A 19,781-nucleotide genomic window follows, 5' to 3' on the forward strand; every position below is an offset into this window, starting at 1 on the left:
CTGATCTGTAGCCTGTGTTGCCATGCTGGTTTTGTGGGTTTCTTATGTGTGTAGGTTGGTTTTGATCTCTGTCTAGTGTGTATATTTAATGTAGTGAGTGCTCCTATATAAACCAGTAGTTGTAACTCTTCCATAGTTGTATTTTCATTTATTTTGTTGTGTTGGTAGTTATCGTTGTTTCGACTTGTGGGTTATTTGGTGGTCTATGCAAGAATGGTCTAATGTCTGTATTTGTGTCTTTGTAGTCTAAATACATCAGCTGAAATTTTTCTTCTATATCTAACATGTGTGTCACTTCGTGTTCTATTTGTGCTTGTTCTGGTGGCTGTCTTAAGATTTCGTTTTCCTCTGATTGTTTAATTGATGCATGTTGTTCTTTGTTTGTTTGCTCTGGGATGTTTGAGTCCATTACTCTATTTTCTTCTGATTGCACATTATTTTGTTCCAGTATTTGTTGTACTTGTTGTTTGATTTTTTTCTAATTATGACTGGGGTTCCTGTTATTTTTGATTATTACACGGATGTGATCAGCTAGTCGTTGTTCTGTTAAAAATTTTAATTCTGGGTATCTGGTAATAAATGTTGTGTGTATACTTGTGATCTGTATCCAGTTTTGTTGGTTCTTAAGTTTGTTGCTTGGTAATAACAGTACATGAGGTGTGGGTTAATTTATCTGACCATCTCATCCTCTGTCTTTGTTTTCATTGTAGAGTGATTGTAGGAAGTGTATCCTGCAAAACACCTCTATTTGGATTTAAATCATTTTCCGTGTGGCTAGCAGTGTCATTACCATTGTGGACGGGCATAGGGTTCAAGTGTCATCCCCGACCATGACAGCGCTTACCCGAGACTTCATTAGTTCTGTCCTGAACCAACTAATCACACTAAAAGGGGGTTAGCCCTATTAGTGGTTTGTTCTTTTCGTCGCCTTTTACAACTGGCAGAACATACCAGAGGCCTATTCTTTTCCCGGGCCTCCACGGGATTATTATTATTATTATTATTATTATTATTATTATTATTATTATTAACAACTTGCACAGTGTAGGGATTAACATACACTAAAAAGCAAAGGAAATTCTTGGATGGAAAATACATGAAATAAGGAAAAGGCAATCACTTACCTATTGAGGTCTGGAGTGTTGTGCACAGAAACATGTAATAGAAAAAGGTCAACACTAACTTTCGAGCACTCACTCTTTTTCTAGTAGGAATATACACGCACACGCCCTTATGTGCATGCTTGCGTTAGCAGCAAGACTGATTACTAAATATTGATTGTTGAAAGCATTATCTGGTAGGTGGAGGTGGGGAGGGGATATGGAAGGATGCACGAGGGATGGAGGGGTTAGGAAAGGAGGGGAAGGTGGTGAAGAATTGGGGGGGAGTAATGGGTGGAGGAGAGAGAGAGAGAGAGAGAGAGAGAGAGAGAGAGAGTGTGCATTTGCATCGAGGGTGGGGGAGAAGGGAGTACGTGATCTAGACAGGGAAGGAATAATATGTACAGGGGAGATGGGGAAAAAGTAAGATGAGGCAGTGGAAGTGTAGGCCAGAGGCATTGTGGGGGCACAGAATATTTTGGGGAGAGAATTATCTCTCTCTCCCCCTCCCTTTTTTTTCCAGCCCTATCAATAACTAGTTTTGCTCCTACAGGGAGCGTGTACATTTAGATGTCTATGTGGTTGTGTGTACTTTTAGTAAAAAAGAACAAGCTCAGAGGCTATGTTAGCTGTTTTCCATTATGTGTTTCTGTGTGCCATGCACCAGTCCTTTATTAAGTTGGTTGCTATGTACTAAAATAAAGTATTCGTTTAAGTCAAATATGAAAACATTTTATGCAGGCTCAGATTGACCCCTTTTTGCTGTTTTAGGAATGTCAGAAACTTCATTGTTCTAGTGGTAACAGACTTGCATGGATTTGTGATAAGTTTGTGTGAAAAAAAAAAAAATCTTCAAATTTGGCAAGCCATTGTCCCTTAGCCAATAGAGTTAAGATCTTGCAGCTGATGAACTTTCTTGCAAAGAACACAGAAATGAAGACCATATCACAATCTCTTCAAACTTCCTCTAAAATTTTGTTGCAACAATTTGTTCCCATATTTTAATAATTCTGTCATAATGTAAAAATATCGATAGTTGTTTACACTAGCTCCTAATGAACTAGGGCAACCTACTGCAAGCAACCGATTCCTTAATTGTTTGTTACCAGATAAATAAATGAAGGAAAAATTGAATATAACCAAATGTGGCATTGGCCGATGTGGCCTTGCTGTGCTACTGCTGTGGATGACTGCAAGCAAGGGGAAACTGCAACTGTTAATGGCACACCTGTGTGTACAATATTCCGTAGGTAAAATAGTCACCTGTTTATATCTTCTGATGTGAACTGCTAAGAAGGGTATCATCAGGAAAAACAAGACTGGCTTTCAGTGGGTTAGAGTGTGGAGTCTTACTCCTAAATTGGGTAGTAAGTTTAGAGAATTTGAAAATAGAAATGGATAGGTTGAAGTTATAGTGGAACTTAGTGAATTGTGGTGGCAGGAGGAATAGGACTTGTGGTTATGTGGTTGGTTATCAACACACAGTCAAATAATGGTAAAGCAGGAGTAGGCCTAATAACTAATAAGAAAATACGAATGTGGGTTAGCAACTGGGAACACCATAGTGAATGCATTATTATGGCTAATGAAATGGAGCTAAATTAAATCAGGCAATGCTAAAAGAATTATATTCGGAGAGAAAACATTATAAGTAGTTAAATCAGTTTTGTTATTTAGGCAACAGAAACCTGATGATGGTCTAAGTAATGAGGATATGAAATGGAGACTCACACCAGCATATCCCTGTCATTTCCCCTCACACCTCCAATCCACCTACCACCCTCAAGAACCAGCCACAAAGGAGATCCCCTTCATCTTCCAGTACCGCCTCAGACTGAACTGGACAACTGAACCACATCCTTCACCAGGGCATTGATTACCTACCATCATCCCCTGAAATGAGGGACATCCTAACAGAGTTCTGCCCAATCTCCACAACATCCTTGTCCATCCCTGTGCTACTTCCATTCTGTCTTAGCCCCTTGCCACAAGGATCATATCCCTGTGAAAGTTGCAGGTGCTAAACTTGCCCAATCCACCCATCTAGCACTTCCTGTCCCAGTCCTGTAACTGGTTTATCATACACCATCAGGGGACGGGCCACCTGTGCAAACAGCCATATCATTTACCAGCTCAGCTGCAATCATTGCACAGCTTTTCATATTGGTATGTCTACCAACTAACTGATGCCACCAAACAGTGGCCAAGAGCAAAGTAGACCACCCTTTGGCACAACATGCAGCTCTAGGGGACTGATGACCTCAGACGTTAAGTCCCATAGTGCTCATGTAATTATCTCGGCCTCAATCTACGGTAACATCCTGTGTCCAAAACCTCCACCCAACAGCTTCCACCCCTCTCTGTCCTATCATCTCCTCCCCATTCTCACCTCCCACCCTGTTTGCAGCCCTCTGCCAACACATCTGCCTGTCTTTCCCTGCTCCTCTCCTTTTTTTAAATCCCTTTTTCTCCCCACATCCTTGCCCCATAATCTCTGATGCTGTGCCTGTTGGCAGTCTAGTCCCTGCACATTCCATCAGATAGTGTTCATCTCTCTCCCTACCTATACACTACTATCCTCTCCCTTCCCCTTCCCTTCCTCCTACAGACTGCTTCTTGCACCCATTGCAATAGTTTTTCAAGATGCTGTAGTTGGCAATTTTTGTGTGTGTGTGTGTGTGTGTGTGTGTGTGTGTGTAAAGGGGGGGGGGGGGGGGGGGGAGAACTTGCAGAGAGAGATCCAGGCACGCATATAGCAAGTAGTTGCAAATGGAAGTACGTTGTGGTGGTTATGCAGAGATGAGGTGGCTTGCACAGGACAGACTAGCATGGACAGCTGCAGCAAACCAGTCATTGGACTGTAGACAGCAACAGAAATCTAGGTTTTGATCTTAATTTCTCAGTGGTGGTCTGTTAAAAAAAGTTAAGTTTAAAAAGGAATATTGCCACATGGAAAAAGCAGAAATCAAGAATTTGGTAGCATTTATTCTGGCAAAAAGGACTCTTTCTGTTAGTCAATAGGTGAGATGGTTCTGAAGAGTGATTGTTCCATGGGCATCGCGTTCTGATCTTCATTTATTTTTTCGATATTCTGGATAATTCTACCTCCACTGGGCCAGGAACAGTGGGTTAGTAAACTTGAGTATTTTTTGGTGTATTTATCATTCCCAAGAAAGTGGTTCTTGTAACTACACTAAGTTACAGATGGAGCTAAAACTTGGCAGACATTAATGTACATATACTTATACTGACATATACTTGTGAGAGTTTGATCAAAATGGAAAATAGTAAAACATAGAGCATCTTCAATCAGATTGGGTCACTTGGCACAGAGTCATACTTTCTAGGTATTCTGATACAATTATAAGTGTATTTCCTAAAGCTCTGTCATTGGATCCCATTCACAGTGCCACTAAATGCCTATACAACCTTATATCTTTGAGAGAGAGAGAGAGAGAGAGAGAGAGAGAGAGAGAGAGAGAGAGAGAGAGAGAGAGCGCATGCTAGCCAGCCAGCCTCCCTCTAAGTAATAGTCTATTAGTCACAAAGTTAAAAAGTAAGAGAAGGGGGCCAACTAAGAGATGTAAGAGAAATAGTAGGCTTCAAACTGATTTAAAATATTAGAATATAGATAGGTGTAAAATTAAACTACTTGTACACATTGTCAGTCTACAGATTTGGGATGGATATCGCATATGTGTCAGTAGTAAACTGTTACCTTTTTGAATGTGTAGTGGTAATAGATATTTATATTTTACCAGTGTATAGTATTGTACACAGATAAATCAGTTTGTAAAACTGCTTCAACTTTATCTGAATTGTTCAAGTACTTGTCATTGCTGTGCGTGAAGCAGAAAATGTGTATCTAGTGTCATTTGTTAGCAACGTGATGTGAAATGAATGTCTTTTACCCACTAAATGTTACTCCCTATGACAGCTGCAGTGTGGGCTGAACCTCTTCCCTTTGCATACTGTTCTAATAGCAACAGAGGAAAAAGTGATGGAAATACTCTCTAATGCTGCTATCTTTCTTAAAGCAAATTCAGGATGTCTTGCTGTTTTGTATTTTAGGCTACCATCTGTCAAAAGTGTCCAAAACGTGGTAATGGCGAACAAACAAGAGGAAAATCAGCTGTTTCCAAGTAGATTAATAATGGATGCAGAAACATCTAACATGTTAGAGATCCCTAGTAGATAACATTTGAAAATTCACAAAATAACTCGATATGTACTGTCAACACAGGAAGTGTTTCACTGTGGACAATTGTACAACAGCAACATGGGGAATTAGGTCAGGCCAACAACAGAACAGTGAAAATTGCTTGTTGAGAATAATAATAAAATAATAATAATAATAATAATAATAATAATAATAAATCTGTGCAATTTTTCTGAAATAGTTTATGATCTGAACCTTATGATATTTTAGTGGGTTTGTTTTTTCCCCATTGTCTTTTGAAATAATGTTCACCTGTCATTAATTATTTGTGTACATTTCAACTTTGGATTTCTTCATAAGTTACAAGAAGCAACATGTAAACAAAATGCAGACTTCTGGTGATGAGTTTAAATTTGTTTCATTTCTATTTTTATTTAGAACGTGAAGAAAATGTCAAATCAGACATATTCCATGCCTATTGTGCATTACTACGACAAACAAGGCCCACAATTGGAGTCAATATTGATCCAGACTTAATGGATCAAGAGGATGGCCCATTATCCATGTTACAGTCCCAGGTAAATCTCTATTTTCTAATAAATATACACAGATAGTTGAAATCAAACAGTGCAAACTCAGGCTGGAATATCAAAAACGTAAGAAAAAGATAGATTCTGCTTACTGTAAAGTTGACATAATAAGTTGGAGACAGGCGCAATTAAGAGACTTGCACATTGGGTTTCAGCCAGAGCCTTCATCAGAAAAAAGAAAGAGAAAACACACACACACACACACACACAAATTCATTCACAGAAGCCAGCACAGCTCTCACTCGCATGACAATCTGAGCTGCCGGAGATGGCAGTCGTGTGTGTGTGTGTGTGTGTGTGTGTGTGTGTGTGTGTGTGTTTCTTTATTTTTCTGATGAAGGCTGTGGCTGAAAGCCAGTGTGTAAGTCTCTTAATTGTGCCTGTCTGCAACTTAATGTGTCATCTTTACAGTAAGTATCAGTCTATCTTTTCCTTACATTGTTGATACATGATACAAGAATATTTAGATTAAATGGAAAATTAGGCTATATTCTTAAATAATATAAAATTGACAGGTAGCTTGTTTAGTTTTATCATCAAAATCTTTGTTCTGCAGTGCAATTTTACTTAACATCAAAACTATTCTTCAAAACTAAAATGAAGTGTGGTATTTAATGTGTGAAGTGGAAATCCACTGTTGCCATCTGATATCTCATTCTGCATAATGAGTAATTCCCAGATAGATAACCTTTGTCATTGTTCTGTCCAATCGAGAGAGCCTTACATGGAAGTCTTTATGTCCATTGTATTAATACATCAGCTTCTTTATTTTTCAGGTTCCTTCTATTGTTAAAGCTGTTCACAACCAAATGAAAGAGAAGAGTATTAAGACAAGGCAAGACTGTTTTGCATTGCTTAAAGAGTTGGTGACAGTTCTGCCTGGAGCTCTCACAAATCATATTCCTGCCATCATCCCTGGCATGCAGTACTCGTTAGGGTGAGTATACTAGATAGAGTGAAAATTTCCTTTTAAATATTTGTTGTTATCTAATTGTAAGAAATTAAAGGGCACTGGTTTACTGAGGTCTGGTACTAGTACTAGGTTTCTGATATTTTACAGAGGGATAATTTATACTTCTTGTACAGAGCAATAGGACAACCACTTTTCCCAATACTTAAATTTTTTACATCAGCAGTGTTCTATAAATACATGTCTGAAGATTCTGTTACTCACACAGCCATCTAAGTTTACGTTTCCCAAGGGTGTCTTAAATCAAATCAGGTGACTGCCTGGTTGGTTCCATTGATATAGCCACAGCTGATTTCCTTCAAGAGCTGTAGCCAACTGAGATCATGCTCCATGTCAAATTCCTGTGGGTGCTGAGGTGATATTAACACTGTGTGTGTGTGTGTAGTACTAAAAATTCATTTGTGGTTGTCCAGCAACAGTATCAGTTATCTTATTTTGGAAAACTTAAATATTGTTTCTCAGTCAGTGGAAACCTGATTTGCTATGACATGAAGATAAATTATTTTCAATGCTAATATGGAGAATATAAACACAGTAATTTTATTTTTGCAAAATATTTTGCAAAGACGACAATTTCTGTTGCTCCGTCACCACCCCCAGAAAGAACAACAACAACATAAAAAACTGTTGGTGCCTGTATTAAATTATTCTGATGCTGTGAAAGGATTATTTTGAGAATCTTTGATCAGCATGTCATCTGCAGGAAGCTGGGAAAAAAATTGAATTAGCATTTACCTGATAATCAGCAATCTTTCAGAGTATTCTGTAATTATTCTATCCAATAAGAAATGCACTTTTGACACAAATCCTTAGGACTTACACTTGAATGAACAATAAACAAGTCTGACAATGTTTAATTAGAGACTGTTAAATGTAGGCTATTGTTGAGAAGAGAACTTAAATTGATATTAATATTTTGTAAATAGTAAACTGTAATATAGTCAGTCAGAATGTTGTGTATTCTCCCTGGAGTACACTGCGTACTATGTTGCCATTAATAGTTCTCTTGCTTATCTGAAACTGTTAATCCGTCATTGTGATGCTGTATTATTATTCCAGAAAGACTTCCCAGTAAATTGTGATTGTTTTCTTTCACACATCTTTCAACCTGGAGTACTTACTGATCATTTCAGTGCTGTTTGCTAAAAGGAAGTACTCACCATTTGATCTGTGTACTACCAAAATGCTTTGCCTCAACCTCAGTTTCTATCAGTTCACTCTAATGTTATAGTATAGAAGAAAATTTACGTCATAAATTATTTCATTTTATCTTTTCTGCAAACAGGGATAAGAACTCAAGTAGTAACATGAAGATAGATACTTTGTCATTTATGCATTGCCTCCTGACAACGCATTCTCCAGAAGTATTTCACCCTCATATGGCTGTTCTGGTACCTCCTGTTATCACAGCAGTTGGAGATACTTTCTACAAAATAACAGCAGAAGCACTGCTTGTTCTGCAGCAACTTGTGAAAGTGATACGTCCTTTAGGTAAGATTTATCCACAATTTAAGGAATTTGTGTTTTTTGTTTGGTACTAACCATGTAAATTTTCCATAATTAGCTTTTTATGATCGTTATTTTGAGGCACCTTTTTTAGATATTACAATTGGTTGTTTATGCGATAGGTACACTAGTGTGGTGTTTGTTGCGTTCTTTGTATTTATTTTGACTGTCACAGTTTGAAAACAGCTTTTAAGTATTGTACTTATATCATTATTGTTAAGTTATATTTTCAGTGAAATTGATTCTTGGAATAATTTCCATTAAAATTCCGTATGTGCTCTTTTAGTAACAAATAATCTAGAATTCTCTGGAATCTTAGGCTGGAAAGGAACTCATCAAAGGCACAGCACTCTTTAAAATAGTATTTCATTTTTCTTCTGTGCAGATACACCAAGCAATTTTGACTTCACACCATTTACCGGTGAACTTTATAATTGTACCTTAATTCGACTAAAGGCAGCCGATATAGATCAGGAAGTAAAGGAGCGTGCCATTTCTTGCATGGGCCAGATAATATGCAATTTGGGAGACTACCTTCAGGTAGGTGAAAATCTGTCAAATCAATTTATTTTAAAAAGTGAGATATGTATAAAATATTCTTCAAAGTTCCTTGTTTGTATAGTTGCAAACTAATGCTGCACTAGCAGGGAGAACCTTATCTTACAGTTTTTATAACTAGTGAAATTATCCGTAGTTTTTTCAGAACTCTTTAATTTTCAACTCAGACATAATTGGTTTTTGTGTTGTTTGATAGAGTTGAAATTAAAAGAAAAAGTTGTGTGTTTCAAGTGTTTGTGTACGGAGAGCTGAGGTATATGTTCTTTGTATTCGTATTTATCCGATGTGGCATGTTGATGAACTTTACGCATGTTGATGAACTTTACATTGTTTTAAACTTATATTCTCTAAAGGGATACACGAGTCTGTCTTTTAGGAGCTGATAACAGATTGTTAAGTTTAATTTATTCATTGATCTTCTCAGTACTAATGAATACTGGTATTATGTCATGTTTCTTTAATAAAATGCTCTTACTAAGGGTAGTTCAGTACCAGTGTGAATTACAAAATTTTCCAGATGTACTAACATTTGCATTTGGAGCTTAGGGTGTCATTTGTGATTTCTTGAAATAGACTCTTGTAATTCATTTAGAATCTTTGTAATTCATTTAGAATCTTTGTAATTCATTTAGAATCTTTGTAATTGTATGTATTCCATTACTATACAACAAACTGACTCTGATATTTGATTTCAGACCTTCAAAGAATGCTATTGCATTGCGTTGTCATAATCATCTGTCACTGACTGAAGATTTCTGGTATAAATATTGGTTCTTGAATCATGGGGAGTCTGTGCACTTCCTAATGCAGCTATAGTTTTCTATCATAAATGTGTTTGTCATTTTATTCTTTCAAAATGCTGCCATCAGTGTCTCAGTTTATAAGTGCCAGACAAAAAGTCTAAAGGTCTGAGGGTTAGAATCCGTTTGTCCTATGAGAAAGTCAATTATAACTTCTTTCACCTCTGCCATTATTTTGTAAATACAAAAAATGCAAGTTCCACTGTGACTCAGCAGCCATATGAAATTGTTGGTCTCTACTTAATCAGTGCAAAGATCAGAGGAAGTAAGGGCATACCTCTTACAACAAGACTGCTTAGTAAAACACTGAGGTCTTCAAACATGCTGTCAGGTAGTGGAAGTCACAGGTACTTTTTGTAATACATTACACTTCTCTCTCTCTCTCTCTCTCTCTCTCTCTCTCTCTCTCTCTCTCTCTCTCTCCTCCATGTGTGGTGACACAGTGGTACAACACTGGACTGTTACTCAGGACAATGGCAGTTAAAATCTCCATCCAGCCAATCACATGTAGGTTTCGTAGTTTTCTTAATACCACAATGGTTCATTTGAAAGAGTGGAGCATATATCCTTCCAGTCCTTCCTCATTTCAAGCTTGGTTTCAGTCTCAGATGTCCCTGTTGTTGTTAGGATGTTAATCCCTAATCCTCCCCCCCCCCCCCCCCCCCCAAAAAAAAAAATCATGCGGGTGTAAAAGTTATTGGGTTTGCTATATGAACTATTTATTAATAAAATGTACTTGGGAATTTTTATTTCCCTGTGTTTTTGCATTTGTTTTCTGGAGAGAGTAACACTAAATGTTTAGGACTGTGCACAGTGTTAGATTTTCCATTTGCTATGAGTGTACCAATACCTACATCTGTTGCTTTAAAAGGCACAGCATAGTATTGTAGTGCCCACATCAACAAGAAAAAACTTCACTTAGTTGTCCTTTCCACCTCTTCTGTTGGGGCAAGCAGCTCAATTGTTTTATTTTATTTCAATTCATATGGCAGATAATTTCATAAGAACATACCTTTGTTTTTTGGAACCTCACATACAATATTGCAAGAGCTCAGCCACATTGTGATATTACTTACTGTCCATCTTAGTTTTCTATCTGTTTGAGTACTTACTAAAAGCGCTTCATTACAGGTATTGACTTGTTTGGTGCCCTATGTAATTCTAACACCACCCTTGATTGGTAGTATGTGCCCACAACTATAATAAAATATACCTGCAAAAGTAATTGTGACACTGAATTGTACGCAAATTGGTTAATTTTTTTTCCCCAGCTGAACAAATTTCACAACTAAATATATTGGAAAGTTCTGGTACAATGTAAATAATTTATGAGGTAAGGAGACCACTCACTGAAAAGTAGTAGTAGTGAGTTGTCAACAGGCACACAGAAAATAATGAAAATTTGCTAGCTTGCAGAGCAGCAGATGTACAGGAAAGGAATGCAGTATGAAGGCACCAGAGACAGTCAGTTTGTGAAGCACACAAAGACGAATACATGAAGACATGGGTTTGGGGGGGGGGGGGGGGGAGACAGGACAGAGGAGGGAGAGAGTGTTGGGTAGAGTCTGGATGCAGTGGATTAGTGGAGACTGAGGTAAGGACAATTATAGGATCTGTTGTAAGTGTAATTCCCAACTGTGTAGTTTAGAAAAGCTGGCACTCAAGGGAAGGATCCAGATATACGGGTTATGAAGCAGCCATTGGACTCCAGCATGTCGTGCCCAGAAGTGTGTTCTGCCACAGGATGCTCAATTCTGTTCTTAGGCATAGTTTGGTGGTGGCAATTCATTCTGGTGGACAGCTGCTTGGTGAGCCATTTTTAGAAATTACAGCAAACTAGTAAATGACATGGCCTCTTTCCAGGGTTGGAATTGGTTTAAATTCCTCTGAATAATTTATTCAAAACATTAACCCAGTCTCACAACTACTGTATTAGTGCCTCATTTCTTGCCTTGTCAGCACTGCATGCATTGAGAGACTGTTCCCTACCTACAGCCTTTATTGATCAGTTATAATTACTAGCGAAATCCATAGATTCAGACTACCAGAATGGAAATAAATGATTAACAGGAATAACAGGTGAGAAAGATTACGTATCCTTGGTGTATCCAAGAAAATGAAATTTTGACAGAAAAAATTTGCCCAGATTGCTACACTAGTAAAGACCAGTTGTACAGTCCCCAGCTAGCAGCCGCTTAAGTTCTATTCTGGAAGCAATGCAGAAAACATGTTGTACGAACATGTAACAATACCTTACTGCAGAATAGTCACGGGATAACTAAACCTGTGATTCTGGCAGGGTTAGTGAAGTCATCGGCAAACAAATTTTGACAGTGGCAGGAATAGCTACAAAATTGGTGTTGACAAGATTGTTTGTTAGAATGAGGAAGGAGAACAAGCGGGGATATCACACAAATATGGAAGAATTGGACGATTCCAAATTTATATAAAAATTTCGTAATACTACTTTTTGATCTTGTGATTGAGAAACTGGTGCGTATGAATGAAATGTGAAACTATTTCCTGACATGAAGCTTTTTGCTTGTAGTACGCCTAATAGGCATTTGATATTGGTACTTCATGAATTATATTCTGTAGTGTTATAAAAATAACCATTTGTGCCAAAACATACTCGTTTATTTGGTGTTTGTTACAAAATTGTTGCAACATTAGAGAAGCCTATTTTGTTTTATCTAGCAGACAGTGACAAAATAGACGTAATCAGATCGAGAAACCACACCAGTCTTGGGTATTATTTGTATTAACAGCCATTTCAGTATTAGATAACGACATTTTGATTTTTCATGTAGCAAAACGTTTGGCGAATTTTGATGAGGTAATAGATTCTTTCGCAGAAAGGAAAGCACGCCATGTAAAGCTGTAGCAATATCGGAGAGAAAAAATGCTAGGAGCTAAGGATTGAAGAAATGTACTTTCTTGCTTGTCTCTTGTCTTTATTGGTTTTATGTATGCTGTATTGAATTTTATATCGCACAAAACAGCAAGTTATTAGCTAAAAGGCAATAAAGAGTGCAAATTTTCTGAAGAGTTCTCGTTATCCGAATTACAAATAATCCTATCCGCTATTAATTGTGTGATTTTTTTTTTTTTTTTATTATTAAAAGAAAGAGGTGCAGGTTGTCAGACTGGGAGCAGGAGAGGCACCACAGGACATTTCAATTTCCGCTGTCCTGAATATAGTTTGATGGCATCCATTACAAAATATACATGTTTCAATTCCACAGAGCGAACTACAGTGACATACGAAAGAAGAATGCTGTATGAAGAGGTGTGGCACTGCACTTTGGCACACTTAAGATCAAATAACATATCTTAAATTTCCTCAAACACACGTTTTATGTTAAACTTTCAGAAAGGTGTGTGCTACGAGGTAAACATATTTTTGAAAATTCGATTCCCCCCCCCCCCCTTCAAGTATTGATCCAGTTAGCAAATATCGTAGATCTGGGACTGATGCGCAGAGGAGTCTGAGTTATAGTGGTTAGGCTCCACATGAACCATGTTTACATTTAGTGATTTTGCTGTTTCCCCTTTGTTTACTCTCACGTCAAATGAAAACAAAACGGGAATCTGTGGCCGGGAGCTATCAAGGAAATTAAAATACATTCACATAATTACAGAAGGCTAAATGTGTTGTTAGTTCCAGATTTTATTTTATTTCTGCCTTTCTGACAGTCAGGCATTAATTGCCTTGCAGAACAATGAAGTTATTTTAGTCTGTTTGCTAAAGAAATTTGACTTCTATTAGCCTTTTCTGCAGAGACGGTCAATGTATTTGAAACAAAATGTTTAATTCCACAGTACTGGCTAGTTTCCACTGTTCACTGCATTTCAGGTGCACATTTTCATCTTCTAGCACGTATGGCATTGTGCCATAATAAAGAACCACACATGATATAATACAGTACTGGTGCTTCAAGAAAATTTACATCCCGAAAACCACACTGAAAAGCTTACTATCAGGTCGAGGTCTACTTCATTGGGAATCTGGACATACGAATGTGCACTTTATGTATGCACTTTAAGTGTGCACATTTTAGTATGGTTAATGAAATTCCGATGCTCTTGGGGGGGTATCCACTGATATGTTGTTTCTTTTATTACATAATGTATGAACTTTCAATGTTTTACACGAACGTACATACGGGCTTGCTACATCATGGTAGCTGCGCAAGCGCCATGTCGCCTGTTATCAGCGCTCTCTGGCAACTGCTGAAACGAACCTATTCCAACAGGTCTCAGGAAAACATTGCGAATGGTGGTTTGAAAAGTGTTACTTTCAAAGTAAATATCCTTTTACATAAGTTGGACTGTGAGGATATGTCATTATTAAAAATTTTACTGGCACATTTGTGTGATATATCCTAAAGGGTAACACGGGCAAAAAAGATCAATGTTATATGTGAAAGCTTAGCTTTTCTTGCAGCTTGTTGATGTTAGAAACCAATTTAATATGTGAAAGCTTTGCTTTTCTTGTAGCAACACTATGTATTTTAATTTAAACTATTAACTTTCCCTTTTTGTGTGTTCGTGCTACTTAACAGTGATGTTGCTTTTGGCTGGTCCTGTGCTCTGAATATCCGCTGTCATCGGCTGGCGAGATGACATGACATGAGATATGACTGGTTTACAAAAGCACATCACAATCTCATTTTCAGTGATTCGGAAAGTAATGTGGTGTTGGTGGAATACTAATGTATAGTTTCGTAATACAAAAATACGCAGCGTACATGTTGTTGCACATCAAAGATATTTCCAAAAGGTCTTTATCCCTGAGTTTCGTTTTCTAAAGTGCTGGGAAATTCTACACCCGTGTATAAAATCGTAACGATTCAAAGGATTGCTAAGTTTTGCAGTTCTGAGGGAAAATACACTGTCACTTAACCCAGAAAAAATGTGTTGTCACCTGGGAGAAAGTATATTTTTAACTGGGAAATCTGGAATTTTTTTTTTTTTCCCTTGTCCGTGTACACACCCTCTATTAGTGATACATAATAAGAATTACTCTGGCAGACAGCAATAAATGCTTTGCTATCTCCATTGCCTAGGTGTTCAGTATACCATACACCTATCTCTAACTCAGATGTACTGAAGATAGTTACAGCAGCAGAAACTTTCATTGCCCCACTTAAGCATTCATAGTTTTTCACACAACTAGGTTTGTAAAAAGCCATTGTGTTTCTGTGTATATTCTGTGTGTATTACTGAGAATCCTTGGCAGTAAATATACTGCTACTATAGTGATAGCATCCAATATGTAATTAGTATACCTGTTGTAGGGTGTTGTGGCAAATTCATTACTGCACGCATCACATGCAGACACTGCGTGCTATTTTCAATTTACTACTAAACCTACTCTGGGACTTGAATCTTCACACAAATTGACTTGAGCACCACACAACTTGCAGGCCACCAATTCACTTAGAACACACTATAGTAATCCTAGATCTAGTATAATATTAGTACTTCCACATTTTCACCTATTCCTGTACACATATCAACTGTTATCTTCTTTCTCGAAGCACTTGGTGGTATTTCATGTGCAAGAGGCACGCTGCTGTTGCACTTATATTTATGTGAATTTTCTAGTTTTCTGGTGTTGATTTTCTTTGAACTTCAGTTTATTTATAATACTTCTTGGTTTTGTCATTATAGAAACACAGTTTACACCACACTAAAACTTCAGAGAAACTTCTTATTTACAAACAATAGCAACCAACAAGACATAGTTTTTCCAAGAAAAGAAAATTTGTTTACAAGTGCAGTACAGACATTCACCTATTGAAATGCACTGTAGCAGGTTAGTCAACATATGAAACAAACGTTACACACACACACACACACACACACACTCTCTCTCTCTCTCTCTCTCTCTCTCTCTCTCTCTCTCTCCGGAGATGGAAACTTGCCCTTCAATATATCCTCTCTTCCCGTTACCCACCAGCCTTCAACCTCCACTAATTTCAAGTTTCCGCCCCTCATACATCACTTGTCATTCAACAACTTCTTTGCCTTTGTCTTTACACATGTCTGCCTGTGTCTGTATATGTGCGGATCAATACACACACTCTCTCACTCTCTCTCTCTCTCTCTCTCTCACACACACACACACACACACACACACACACACACACACACACAGATATATTAAAAACAAAGATTCCAAGACTTACCAAGTGGGAAAGCGCCGGCAGACAGGCACAATGAACAAAACACACAAACACACACACAGAGTTACTAGCTTTCGCAACCGATGGTTGCTTCTTCAGGAAGGAGAGGGAAAGACGAAAGGATGTGGGTTTTTAGGGAGAGGTTAAGGAGTCATTCCAATCCCGGGAGCAGAAAGACTTCCCTTAGGGGGAAAAAAGGACAGGTGTACACTCGCGCGCACACACACACATATCCATCCACACACACATACACACACATACACAGACATACACAGACATACACAGACACAAGCTTGTGTGTGTGTGTGTGTGTGTGTGTGTGTGTGTGTCCCCCTAAGGGAAGTCTTTCCGCTCCCGGGATTGGAATGACTCCTTAACCTCTCCCTAAAAACCCACATCCTTTCGTCTTTCCCTCTCCTTCCTGAAGAAGCAACCATCGGTTGCGAAAGCTAGTAACTCTGTGTGTGTGTTTGTGTGTTTTGTTCATTGTGCCTGTCTGCCGGCGCTTTCCCACTTGGTAAGTCTTGGAATCTTTGTTTTTAATATATCTGTGTGTGTGTGTGTGTGTGTGTGTGTGTGTGTGTGTGTGTGTGTGTGTGTGTGCCCGCGCGCGCGAGTGTACACCTGTCCTTTTTTCCCCCTAGTGGAAGTCTTTCCACTCCCGGGATTGGAATGACTCCTTACCCTCTCCCTTAAAACCCACATCCTTTCGTCTTTCCCTATCCTTCCCTCTTTCCTTATGAAGCAACCGTTGCGAAAGCCTGATATTTGTGTGTGTGTTTTGTGTGTTTTTTGTCTCGTATCAACATGCCAATGCTTTCGTTTGGTAAGTTACAGCATCTTTGTTTTAGATATATTTTTCCCACGTGGAATATTTCCTTCAGAAATTAACCTAATTATGCAAGTAACTAAGAACTGATGTTTTGAAACTTTTCAGTCTACTGCCTTACCTTAATAAAATCAATTATTGTGACAATAAATGGCTGCCTTCAGTAAACATGGTGGCTCTTCTTAGTTTGTGTAAGGCTATGTAACAAGGTTTCTTTATTTTAGAGTTAAGTCACAACCTCTCTGCTGCTTTCACAGGTGGCCCTGCTTCTGAAGGAATAGAACAAGCCTCTGACAAAACTAGAGGAGGATGTGTTACGTGGGTGAATCGCACTGGTTTTGCACGTAGTTCTTCCACATAGTTATGACACCTGCGGCAAGTGGTTGGCTGCGGGAGTGGGATAGGGATGGACCAAAATATTGTGTGTGTTGGAATACCACTTTTAGGAGGGGTGGGAAGAATTTATGTTGGATTTGTTCGGTTCCAGGATGGGGGGTTAGAGTTGCTTGAGTTATGGCACAGGAAATCTGTTTGGGGTAGTGCCTGCAAAGACTGCATGTGTGTGTGTGGGGGGTGGGGGGGGGTGGTCGTGCACACACACACACACACACACACACACACACACACACACACACACACACGCGCGCGCGACAACTTTACCTACCAGGTGAATAGTTTCATTTTCTCCTAAATTATTTAAATTTCACAGCCAAACAGACTGACTCAAAGTGGAAGCTAGAAACTAGGCATAAATAAAAATAGAATGAATGCAAATTAGAGGAAAATATGTTTTACATTCTGAAGTCACTCCATTTGGGAGTATCTGAAGAGCTTGGCAGAAGTGGGATGAAGTAAACAGGATTTTGAGAATTGTTTGGATCATGATTGATTAACATAAGTATCCTATATGTACTATTTGCTCATGGGTATTAAGCAGACCTCTGGACAGCTTAAATGACACTAAACTCAACCGATTAACATTGGTGTACTATCAGAAACTCTAAATTACACTCCACTTGATATGAATACAACAATATTCTCTTTCCATGTTTTATTAAGTTAGATATTTATGATGAACTTCTGTTTTTACAGGGTGAATTGCCAACATGTCTTCCAATATTTCTCGACCGGCTTCGTAATGAAATAACTCGCTTAACTACTGTTAAAGCACTTACTAAAGTGGCAGGATCTCCCCTTCGTATTGATCTTCGCCCAATTATGGTAAGACAATTGTACATAGTTTTATATAAAAAAATTAATTTCATATTTTCTCATGTGTCGGTTGTTGAATGACATTTATGAAGTGAATTAAATGTAGTATTCACACATGCTTTGAAGCCACTTGACATGGTGAAAGGTGAGAGCTAGCTGAATTGATACAAATTAAAGGAATTCGACCAGTGCTGACGTCTTTTCTCTTACTGCCACTTACCCTAACTTGATTAGCAGACAGAACAGTGTAGCATGTTTGATTTTATGTATAAAAGCAGTGTGCCATGCAGTGATAACATAAAAAACACTCAACACAGTGAATACAATGCATGTTGGCAACACAAGTTGCAGTGTACACTGCATTGTATGTTGTCTTAATGCTGATAGCAGCCCAGACAGGTGAATCAAGGTCTAATACCTTACACTGCCGTGTGACTTAGTACACCATCACTAAAATGATAAGTGAGAGCTTACCATAAACTGAAAAAAACACATCCACAAGTGAAGGTGAACCATCACTGTACTCGGCTAGGGAAAGTGTACAGTAGCATATCGTCCACTAGTGAAGGTGTACCATCGCTGCTCCTGGGTTATTAAGCATCCAACAATGCTACCATGCATCAGTATTAATGTAATTGTCATCAGCTCATTATTGTTATGTTACACAGTTATGGTTGACAGTAGTGCGGTTACGGTTCACATCGGTGCAACTACGGTTCAATCAGTGAAGTTCTACGAACACTTTATAGTGGAATGGGAATAATTCTGTCCTCGTGGACAGAGAGAAGTACGAGTCGCTTACCAGCAATGCTAAGCCACTAAAATCTGGATGAAAGAGGGATGCAATGACTAAAAAGTTTTAGAAGAGATATGAAGTGCTGGAAGTGAATGGAGTAACCAAATTAATACAACTGAAGAAGGTAAGATTAAATACTATGTTCATGACTAATTGTATGATATTCTGCATAATGTTCATGTAATGACTGCCCACGGTGGACAAAACTGAATGATGAAATCAAAGTTCTGTAATATACCATACACAATGTCCCAATTTATCTTAGTTTGTGTGAGCCTTTTTTACAAAAGCAAAAAGGTCAGAGAAAAGGAATAGTAGTGAAGCCAATGCTGTTCAAGGAGCTAAATTCCAGATGTCAAGTTGATCTCATCGACTTCCAGTCGCAACCAGATGGAGATTACAAATTTGTAATGATTTTTCATGCTCACTTCACTAAATTCGTTATTCTTAGACCACTGAAGCCCAAACAGCTGAAGAGGTACGGGATAACATCACTGACATTTTTACTGTGTTACATGCTCCCTCAGTATTGCCGTCTAACAAAATAATGAGCAGCTTAACTGAACTATGGCCCAATCTTAAAATTGTTCATGGTAAACTTACACAAACAGAGCCAAGGCAGCATAGAGTGAGCAAATCAAGACATAGAAAATATGCTAACTACGTCGGTGCAGAAGCAAAACACCATGGTATGGAGCCGTGCATCAAGATGTGTCCAGCTAATGAAGGATAGCGCTGTACATTTTGGAATTAAAAGATCTCCTTACGAATCGATGTTCGGCTGCCCTCCTAAAGATGCTGTGTCTTCAACAAGTTTACCTCCCGAAGCGTTGATGAAAGTTTACCACCCGAAGCGTTGATGAAAGTTTACCTCCCGAAGCGTTGATGAAAGTTTACCTCCCGAAGCGTTGATGAAAGTTTACCTCCCGAAGCGTTGATGAAAGTTTACCTCCCGAAGCGTTGATGAAAGTTTACCTCCCGAAGCGTTGATGAAAGTTTACCTCCCGAAGCGTTGATGAAAGTTTACCTCCCGAAGCGTTGATGAAAGTTTACCTCCCGAAGCGTTGATG

The 19,781-nt window shown here is 38.4% G+C and overlaps 1 protein-coding gene across 1 annotated transcript in view; it reads left to right on the plus strand.

Moving 5' to 3' along the window:
- Positions 1–19,781, plus strand: part of LOC126336618 (cullin-associated NEDD8-dissociated protein 1) — a 144,206-nt gene that overhangs the window by 57,108 nt on the left and 67,317 nt on the right. Inside the window, exons 8-12 of the mRNA XM_050000493.1 lie at positions 5,698–5,837; positions 6,626–6,786; positions 8,105–8,310; positions 8,711–8,865; positions 17,796–17,924. Of these exons, the coding sequence (XP_049856450.1) occupies positions 5,698–5,837; positions 6,626–6,786; positions 8,105–8,310; positions 8,711–8,865; positions 17,796–17,924 (791 nt within the window). The remainder of the gene's footprint in view (positions 1–5,697; positions 5,838–6,625; positions 6,787–8,104; positions 8,311–8,710; positions 8,866–17,795; positions 17,925–19,781) is intronic.

Source organism: Schistocerca gregaria, chromosome 2 (assembly GCF_023897955.1).
Source record: "Schistocerca gregaria isolate iqSchGreg1 chromosome 2, iqSchGreg1.2, whole genome shotgun sequence".
Taxonomy (NCBI): Eukaryota; Metazoa; Arthropoda; class Insecta; order Orthoptera; family Acrididae; genus Schistocerca; species Schistocerca gregaria.